Consider the following 9,790-nt stretch of genomic DNA (forward strand, 5'->3'; position numbering starts at 1 on the left):
CGGCAACAGTGGAAACTATTTCCACTTGAAACTTCAACTTTTTCTCACAGATGGCGCCACTAGTATCAAAATCAGTATTACTATAGTTCAGCTATAGGCTGGCTACTACCAAGGTGCAACCGGTGGCCACCGGTGGCCTTTCTGGACCCACCCATTCTATTAGATTATCTCTACCAATACCGATTAAGAGAATGGTATTTAAACTAAGAAGACTTGGTAGCTGTACAATCTTTCTATTTTTTTCAGAGATTATTACCAGCATCACTTTGTAGCTGTACAATTAAATGGCAATTGTAGCAATATACGTAAAGTAAGGCGAAAGATATCGTAACAGTGTTGTACACATTTCATTTGTGGCCAACCAACCATATCGGTGTTTGTTGATGATCAAGATCATCGATAGGCTAACGATAAGTATGTTTCGCGATCTACTAGCGCTACCTATCAAATTGGTGCTAACTAAAATCGTGGATTCGATATATTACGCGTACCTTTCGACCCCCTTGCCTTCTACCGACGGCTAAGGTCAAGTTACACACACAAAAGTGGGAGTTCGACGTCACAATTGGACGTCGAAGAGAGGGATTTAGCGCCAGTGTCTCGGGACTGTCGGGATTCGATGGCGCGTATATGTACACATATACATATACAAGGAGGTGCCAGTATTGGAAAGCGCTGGTCACGTCAAGCCGTGGGGTAGGTATCACCGCACCGCGGGAGAAGAGAGAACGCGCTAACAAGTCGATAAGAACGAACGAAGAAGGAGGGTTCGTTTGGCGGCCGCAGAAGGGAGCAGCACAGCTGGGTCGAAGTCGAAGGCGCTCCTAGTGAGGGAAGTCGTTGTCCTCGGAGGCTTGGTTTACGCGACGCGACGCGACACGACACGACACGACACGACACGACACGACACGAACACGAACACGAGTGTTTTCGTCAATCGTCAGTGCGACGCGAAGCGGAACGCAGGTACACGTCCCTGTCGTGTTTGTATGTAAGAATCGTATCGTCCGCGGTTTCTTTTCGTTTCTGTCCATCTATCCGTCCGGCTATGAACTTTCTGTTTGTTCACCTTCGAGAGGGAACAGATTGCGTGACACATGCGTGCGATATCGTGGAAAGTTTGGTGTCGTGCGACAGAATGCGGTACGATGACCGCATAAATGAGTAATCGAACGAGAACCGGTTGGAAGGACGAAAATCCCGGCGGAAAGGACGCCAGCCCGTGGGTAGAATCGAGCCTCTCTCGCTGTGCATAGGTAGGCGTCGGAGTCGGATAGTATGCGAGTGCAAGAGTCGGCGAGCACGCGTAATATTCTACGTGCATCGCTCTCCTCTTTTTACTTTCTGTCCCATCACTCTTCAGCAATGTTCGCACGATCAAGCATCAACTTACGTACATCATTTTTTCCTCGAGCCCATTGCTCCAAGTCCCTCTTCTCTATACATTATACATACGTTCTCCCACTCGTACAACTGTCAAAGGGAATGGTAAGTTGACCGAGAACGATGCCAGGTTTCTCTCTCTTTCTCTCTTGTTCCGAGCGATCTCCGAGCGATCTCTGAGCTCTGAGCTCGAGTCACCTCAGGGTACGTTTACACCAATTCATTCTTCTGTGCGGAATACGTTCGAATAGACGACAAAAATAAGGGTGGCGGGTGTTACTCGTGTGCACGTCCGCGGATCCGGAAACCGGAAACGACATACAGAAAACTCATACGCTAGTTTATGGTACACGAAATTTGTTTGTTCGTAGAGAACGCAAGTCGAATCGTTACCTCTTGTTGACGTTACACGCGTTTACGTACATATATATATATATACGTATATTTATTCATCCTTTAGAACGACGAGATGTCCTATTTTGTAGCGTGCTGGTTGATAATTGTCAATATTGTGATTAGAATTGTATCGACAGTTTAAACTCGAACTCGTATCAGGGAATGATCGAATCGAATTATGTTTCGTAAAACAGATTCGTCGAGGTCGATCAGTGTATTTGGCACACGGCACATCAACGGACATTTTTATATGTTCGATGAACATTTGCCGTACACGTTGGGAACGCACCATTAGTATTCGAAACATGGTATAGTATACATATACATATAATTGCCATTCTCGTAGCACGTTTCATCACCACCATGATATTTGTTCAGACGTAACGTATCAAACTGCACTCGTGAAATGTTGCTTCGTACAACATGCCAGAGGTAACCCAACCAAACCAAACCATACCACACCAAACAATGATACAATACTACATACATGTATATCGGTGCAAAGTACATGGTGTATAGGCTGGACTTGCGTGCGCACCACGGTAGATTTAAATGTCACGGAAAACGTAAAACGTAAAACGTAAAACGTAAAACGTATTTCAAGTGCCAGCGAGATGTCCGACGGAAATGATTTCTCGGACACGTTTACTTTTCGAGGAAACACGTGCGATTATTCATTAGCGAGAAAGCTTTTTGCTAAAAAAATTCATCCAACACAAGAAAGGTGGAACAGAGGATTACCTTTGCGAGAGTTTAAGGCGTGTTACGTATCGTCGATTAGTCGTTGCAAAAAGAAATGATTATTAAAAATGATTCGTACACGATCCTGGCATAACGAGACGGTGCGGGCGGTACATACTCGATACGCGTTGTCGAGCACGTGGTCGTCGTTGGAACCCTTTATTCTGAATCTCTAGTCGACGGCGCCGGCGCGTAAAAGTAATCATCGTTTAACGGGAAAACCGAACGTTAAACGCTCGCTTATCGGACGGACATTGCATAAGGGTGGTTATCCGCGTGAAAGTTAGTCACGAAGGATTTATCTCAATGACTTTCGACTAATACAAACTATATTACACATTAGTAACTTTGTAACCAAAGAAAAAACGTAGAGATATATCAAAGATTTATATGTAGTATTCGTATGGTACATCTAAACAGCTTATACGATACTTAACGTTTTCTTGGAGCGACATTGGAAATTATTCTATTAGCATCAGGTCACTTTATCGACGCTACGCATTATTTAACGGACCTTGGTGCCGAATTCCAAGTTTCACAACTCAAACTTAAACCAAATCCGGCCTAGTTCCCGTGAGAAATTGCCCACGCAAACCGAAACAGTTACAGGATGCATCCAGATATTCATTCTTTGATCTTTTTTTCAGCTGGTGAAATCGATCGGTGAGAGCATCGAAAGAAAAGCGAATAGAGGGCCGATTAAAAAAAGCTGATAGCGTGGAAGGGTCGAAGGTTGAGCGGGTTACGGAGAAGAAAGAAAGAGGACGTGGCGGAATCACGTTTGTCGAAGGAGGAGAAGGAAGACGCGAAGGAAGAAGGAGAGAGCGGACGAGCAAGAAAGAAAGATGAACCTGACGGGTGACTTGCAAAGCGCGGTGGTCGGCTGTTCATCGAGAGGCAGATAGCGCTATTAGTTGTTGGGTCTGAGAACGTCGTGCCGATGCCTACTACGGCTCTGGTCATCGACGGAGAAGGGGCAGGGGACGACGACGACGGGGACGACGACGACGACGACGACGACGACGACGACGACGACGACGGGGACGGGGACGACGACAAAGACGACAAACACGACAAACACGACAAAAACGAGGACGAAGACGAGGAAGAGGCGGCGGAAGAGAAGGAGGATACAAGAGGGCACAGTGGGGCGAAGAAGGCTGCGATGTACCCATTGACGTTAAAGAGATTTTCTACGTTTGGAACTCTCCTGATTTTCTTCCTGATGTTCGCTTGCTTTTTCACCGTTGTCAATGCTTCGCCTCTTCATTCCGCACCACCGCACACAGGTGAGTCATGTTCGATTCCCATACATTTACAGCAAATACTGGTCTCTTGTTAATTGCCGAAGAACATGATTCATTTATTTCGTAGCAAGTTGCAATCAAGTTGTCCGCTAACGTTAGGTGGATAGAAATGTCAAAGTCGGTGCGAGGCGTGGGATAGACATCAGAACAAGGTGCATACACGTCCGAGTAAGGACACCTGAACGTCGTTGTCAGGCCTCGGCCTCTGGTACCAATTGCTACCAATTCTCGGTGCAAAGCGTTAGTTCGAGAGAGTATGAGGCGCGTTGCAAATTGCCGCGGACCGAGGCATCGATAACGACTCGTGGTAATTAGATTATCGGATGTTCTTGCGTAACCTGCAAACTCAACGATACGCGTCCGGAAAGCGTCGCAAGGTGCCGTTAAACTCTGCTCCCGGTGCGAAAATCTACTTTAATAGTCGACATTCCACGCTTTGTCCCGAGCGTCCTCTTTGTTCTCGAATGGTACTTGCCGAGAAACAATGGAAACGCGACCCTGAATGGTACATAGTCTAATTGTAAGTACACGATGCTAGATACTCGCGTCGCACACGGAACACTCTCGTTACCTCTCTTTCTCGATGCTCGAATCCGTTTGGTGCCGCTAATTATACATTACGCACGCATGCACGCACGCACCAATACAGCGAACATCACGTATACGTATGCCTACTACTCCCAGTTACGCCGGTTACGCGTTCACCTGTACCGTGAAAAACAATTATTATTCTCGTAAATTTTCGCTGAAATAATGATCGAAAAAAGGATTTATTCCAAGTTTAAAATTAAACATAATAGTTGAAATTATCTCTGGGAAATAGATTACTTTTCACGCATCTCACGACTCGATGCGTGCCGCTCACGAAAAAATTGTCTCGCGAAATTTGTACGGTAGGTATACGCCGGTATTTGTTTCAGACGCGACAGTGAAAGTCTATCCCCGCCCACGCTCTTTCGAATCTCGCAAGATCCTCGAAATGGCGCAAAGTGGTACGTCTCTTTGTCCCATTCTATTCTATTCTACCGCTATGGTAGCGAGAAAAAGAGGAGAGGCGTGAGCAGATCTCTGTTAATCGAGGTATGCGGTCCGGGTCCGCATCCGCTCGCAATTCGATATTTTCTGACACGACACGACTCGACTGGACTCGGCGACCGAAGAGGGACTAATTGTATGCGAGATGAGAAACTCTTTCGACTTTTCCAATGTGTTTGGTATAACGAAACGATATACCAATCGTATTGGAACGGTGTTTCAGGTATCACTCACGGCTCGTACATCGGCTATTACGAGGTGGCCTCTTACGATACCGCGGCCTTGAGACAACGTCGTAATCGGATGCGTCGCGATGTCACCGACGTCGTCGACGATCACCTGCTGCTGCACCTGAAAGCGCTCGACAAGTGAGTATCTCTCGAGTCCTAGCAAAACTAGCCAGCCCAGGCATGTCGGCGCGATGCCGATGGCGACGATGGCGATGACACTGACACGCCGTGTGGATAATTGGCCGGATGGTTTGGTCACGACATATTCCTTTTTTTTTTTTTTTTTTATCATTTTTAATCGAAATCGAACGATCGAGGACACGAGAGGAACCAAACGTGCCTTTCGTTTGTCAATTTGATCGAACGTTTCGAGGCCTTATAAGGCGACGAGTAAAACGCACGCATCTCTCGCGTCTCTCTATTCGCAGCAAATCGGTCCGGTGTTGAGCCGCGAAGCCACGGACGACGAACCAGACGATACCTCAGCGTCCTCGGCTCTGCGGACGCTGTGTAGCGCCGCAAGAATTCGTTCGTACCGGTTGCCACGATGACCAATTCCTCCTCGATACGCGAATCGCAAACGATTCACTTGATCACGTCACCGCGAGTCACGTCGTCGTCGAAGACGTGTTATCTTTGTCTCTTTATGCAAATTAGTTGAATTCGCGACAAGTAATAAAATGTAAAGCAACGATAGATATAGGTAGGTTTGACTGTTCGCTTCGTCCTCGATGGTTGCTCCCATTCTTCTCTCTCTTCTTCTTCTTGTTCCCGTTGCATCATTTTACGTTACACTTTTCTCGCCCGTTGTCGGTGTTTCCAGCCTGCTACATCTGCCACGAACCGGCAAAGAGAATGGCAAAAGGAAAAAGGGATAAGGCGCGCCTCGTGCAAATGGTGGATGCGAGCGAGACGTCGCGTCGGCATCGGACATCGCATTGTCCGTTGTTGCTCGCGGGTCGTGTACGACAAGTAAATAAACGGTATCTATTAGATTGTTGTTTTTGCCATAAGAAAATGGTGTTCGCGTAAGCCCTAGTTATTGGATTCGTTAGACGGGATTCACCGCGTGTGTCGCAACTTGTCGTATAACTTTTATGAGAAATCCAGCGCGCTGTTCGGCCAACATTACCGACAAATATCGACCAAGCTGTGTAGCGCGAATGGATTTCCAAAAGACGGCCAGATTCGAGTTCGTGAGTTATTCGAAGGTTGCAAAACCGAGTCAATCTGCGAGATGATTTAACGCGATCCATTTTCAATTATTTGTCCAATCGTCGAATCGTAACCACAGATAGGAAAACGTTTCGAATCGAATAGAGGTTGCGAAACGAAAATTGTCCGAGTTCTGAGAATAAGACTCATCGTTACTTTTCTTTTTTCTTTTTTCTTTTTTCTTTTTTCTTTTTCGTTCCCTGGAATAGATGCAGTGCAGATTCGTCGAATACCGGAACAAAATTAAAATATTTTCTCGTAATCCTGCTACCGCGAATTTAATTAAACCTAATCCATTTATTGTCGAATTCGGGATTATACGTCGCGTTGCATACGCGATCGCGGTTGATCCGATCCTCTGTTTCAATGTCACGTCACGTCACGTCACGTCACGAACGCGAACCTCGAACGAGGACGCGGACACTCGAATCCTTTCACGTTTCTAAATTTAATATGGCTCGTCTGGCTTGTTCGAGCGACGTTGATCCGCTGCTAACGTTGTCGTTTGCTTGGTTTCGTCCTTCGACTTAACGCCCTGTTGCACCGTCACGCTGTTGACTTTCGAGAAAACTCGTAATATAAAGGTTAATCGTCTCGAGAATGTATCATCCGGCAGCATGGTCAGCGAGAAACAATCGACTGAATCGCGAGGAACAACGGGTCGCGATCTTAACGCGTGGTTTTCGTCCGACTAGTCAGACGTGATACATTCTCGTATCAGGCTTCGCGTTATCGGATTTTTGCGCGTCGAATTTGAAATTACTATTATACTAAAATGGTTTTACCGATCGCATAAAATCAAGCTGATGATTTAACGGCACCTATGTGTTTTTATTTCAGACAGTGGACGTTACGTTTGATTCGAGACATGGAATTGTTTAGCAAAGATGCGACGTTTGAGAGCACCAACGGACCGATCCTTTTTGACACGTCACACTCTTATGTAGGCACCGTGTTGGGTGAGTTTGCTTTACATTCGCGTATACATATATCTCTGAATTTTCTTCCCGTGGCCGTGACCATCAGTCTCTCGTATCCGTGAGTTGGTCGGTATCGGGCTCCCCGATTACACGAGAATGTTGCTACCCAAGAACTTTCTATCGAGCAGATACGCTTGCCGAACGGTGCGGTGCACGAGAAGCCTGCGATAGAATTTCGATCACCGAAACAGTTGAACCGCAGTCTAATCGCAACCCTCGCCAAATCTTGGAAACTTGATCGCGAACACGACGACGTTGACGTCGCCTCGCGATCGACGCGATTCTCCTCGAGTGTCCGAAAATATCGTGTAGTCACCCTAACAACAACCCACCCCATTCCATTCGTGTTCAAACAGCGAAATATCCCAGCAACGTTCGCGTAACTTGTTGAACCGCGGTCACACTTGTGGCACACGCGCACGCATGTATATTTGAACTTTCGGAACGGAAACGATGATCGCGTCAGCGTCGGTAAGAAAAACGGCTAATACAATTCGCCATAAACGAAAGACATCCGATGGTTCTTTTTCGCGCTTCCGCTGCAAAATAGAGTATCGAATAGCAAGCGAGTAGAATCGCTCCGCTTCTCCCTTGATCTATCGATTCGATTCGATTCGATCGGTCTCTTTTCTTTCGTCCACGTTCTCTTTTCGAGTTGAACCGAATTAAGCGGATTGGTTTCCGGAGGTACTTACCGCCCGCGTGAAGCGGAATATCGAGTCGAAGCTTGGCCCCGAGAAAATAGGACGATTACAACACCAACGTATTTATATCTCTAATATGTGTGATTCGAGTTAGTTATCCTCGAAACTGTTGATTTCTCGGTTTCCTCGTCCAAACTGGCTTACATCCTACACTCTGTCTCCATTTTCTCATCGATCGAGTACGAAGCGCAGAACGCGGAACGGTGATCGTCGTACATGCCGAATCGAATCCCACGGAAATTCGCGGGCAAATGTTCGATTCTCGATTAAATGGTAATCTCATCCGTCCGTAGTTGCGCGTCAGGGGGTGGATACGTTTGAGCCGGGGAATCCTTTGTTCGATCGTTTCCTTTGTCGGAGGGTATCGATTAGTACGAGGATGAATTTACCCCCCGTGCACGGCGATTTCCGCCGAGGGATTTAAAACACTTAATAGCGGAGAAAGCTTTTCGCTAATTCCCTCGTTGTTCGTTCCATCGGTCGTTCCAATTCCAGCTCTGCCTCCTAGTCGCGTAACCGCCGATTAATCGGTTCAACTCGATGCTGCTCAAGTTTGCGTCGTAAACCGTTTAACGATAGAAATCAAAATAGAAATACATACGTCTTGTTTTTGTTTCGACTCGAGTTAATTCCGTTAACGTCGCGCGTGTCGATCAAGTCGTCACAGCTGTTTTGTTTTGCCAGTGTTGCGATCGAGTTTGTCCCGTTCGAAAGATGCGCGACTCCCCACGGTTTGCAACGACCCAGTTTCTTGCTCGACGAACGCCCGAGTAAGCGTCCCGGAAATTATGAAATTGTCGAAACGATGTAATTCTCGACGAAGACGACGCGACGTCTATGACGGAAATTAATACCTCCTCCCATCGTTGGTCGTTTCTCGTTTCTCGTTTCTCATTTCTCATTTCTCATTTCTCATTTCTCATTTCTCGTTGTTCCCCGAGTTCGCTTCGTTCCCTTCGTCCTTTCCATCTGTCTCTTCTCCCTAACGGAGACAATTTTCGAACAAGAGAAACCTATCGGGTCAGCCGGAAACAGACGAAACCAAGTTAGCTAACGTCCTCGAGAAACGATGCTTGGAAGATTCCAAAGGCGAGGGATTACGTATCGCAACTAGAATGAAAATCTCAAGTACTACCAAGTATATGTAAAAGCTAATACACTCGGTAAATTGTTGTTTGGTTCGATTCATAGAAGACGAGACCGCCACGGTGCAGGGCATCGTAACGGATGACGGTCTCTTCGACGGCACCGTCGTTACCAGATTCGAAGAATATTATATCGAGCCTACGAGCAGATACTTGAATACAAACGAGGATACGTCACCGCCCTATCACAGCATAGCTTATCGTGCTTCGGACGTGTTGACTCCGCAGCGTTCACTGCCGTGCGCCAGTCACCGACTGCACCGTGGGACTCTTCGGGAATCGCTGAGAAGGTGAGTAAATCATCTCGTCACCTCCAACAGCCGATTGGTTACTAACGAGCCAACGAGGCGCGACGTACGAGTTCCTACAGAATCGTTGCCGTTCGAGTCAAAATCGAAACTGGCTTTAAAATAGTTTTTTCAAACGTTTTCAGAGAGTACAGTCGCGAGAACAATTCTCGGACATTTTACGAACCTCTGCTCGGCGAAAACGTTGCTCTTTACTCGAGGGAGAACAGCGCACGAGTTTTAATTTTGGAGAAGAATAACGATGCACCACCTACAGACACGTGAGTTCTTTTCGTATCAAAACGAAGAAGCAAAATCTGTCGTTTCGTTTCGTTTCGTTTCGTTTCGTTTCGTTTCGTTTCGTTTC

At 46.6% G+C, this 9,790-nt stretch overlaps 1 protein-coding gene across 5 annotated transcripts in view; it reads left to right on the top strand.

Annotated features, from left to right (window-relative positions):
• Positions 1-581: 581 nt before the first annotated feature.
• The window catches only part of LOC128874676 (disintegrin and metalloproteinase domain-containing protein 10-like), a 15,249-nt gene continuing 6,040 nt past the window's right edge, over positions 582-9,790 (top strand). The window contains exons 1-6 of one of the 5 annotated variants that reach the window (XM_054119613.1): positions 582-696; positions 3,168-3,809; positions 5,086-5,230; positions 7,148-7,266; positions 9,183-9,426; positions 9,570-9,704. In XM_054119613.1, the coding sequence (XP_053975588.1) occupies positions 3,461-3,809; positions 5,086-5,230; positions 7,148-7,266; positions 9,183-9,426; positions 9,570-9,704 (992 nt within the window). In that variant the 5' untranslated portion in view covers positions 582-696; positions 3,168-3,460. Of the gene's footprint in view, positions 697-732; positions 1,257-3,167; positions 3,810-5,085; positions 5,231-7,147; positions 7,267-9,182; positions 9,427-9,569; positions 9,705-9,790 lie in introns of those variants that run through there. The other 4 variants (XR_008456686.1, XR_008456687.1, XM_054119611.1 and 1 more) reach the window with 4 other exon arrangements.

This window comes from Hylaeus volcanicus, chromosome 4 (assembly GCF_026283585.1).
Source record: "Hylaeus volcanicus isolate JK05 chromosome 4, UHH_iyHylVolc1.0_haploid, whole genome shotgun sequence".
Lineage (NCBI taxonomy): Eukaryota > Metazoa > Arthropoda > Insecta > Hymenoptera > Colletidae > Hylaeus > Hylaeus volcanicus.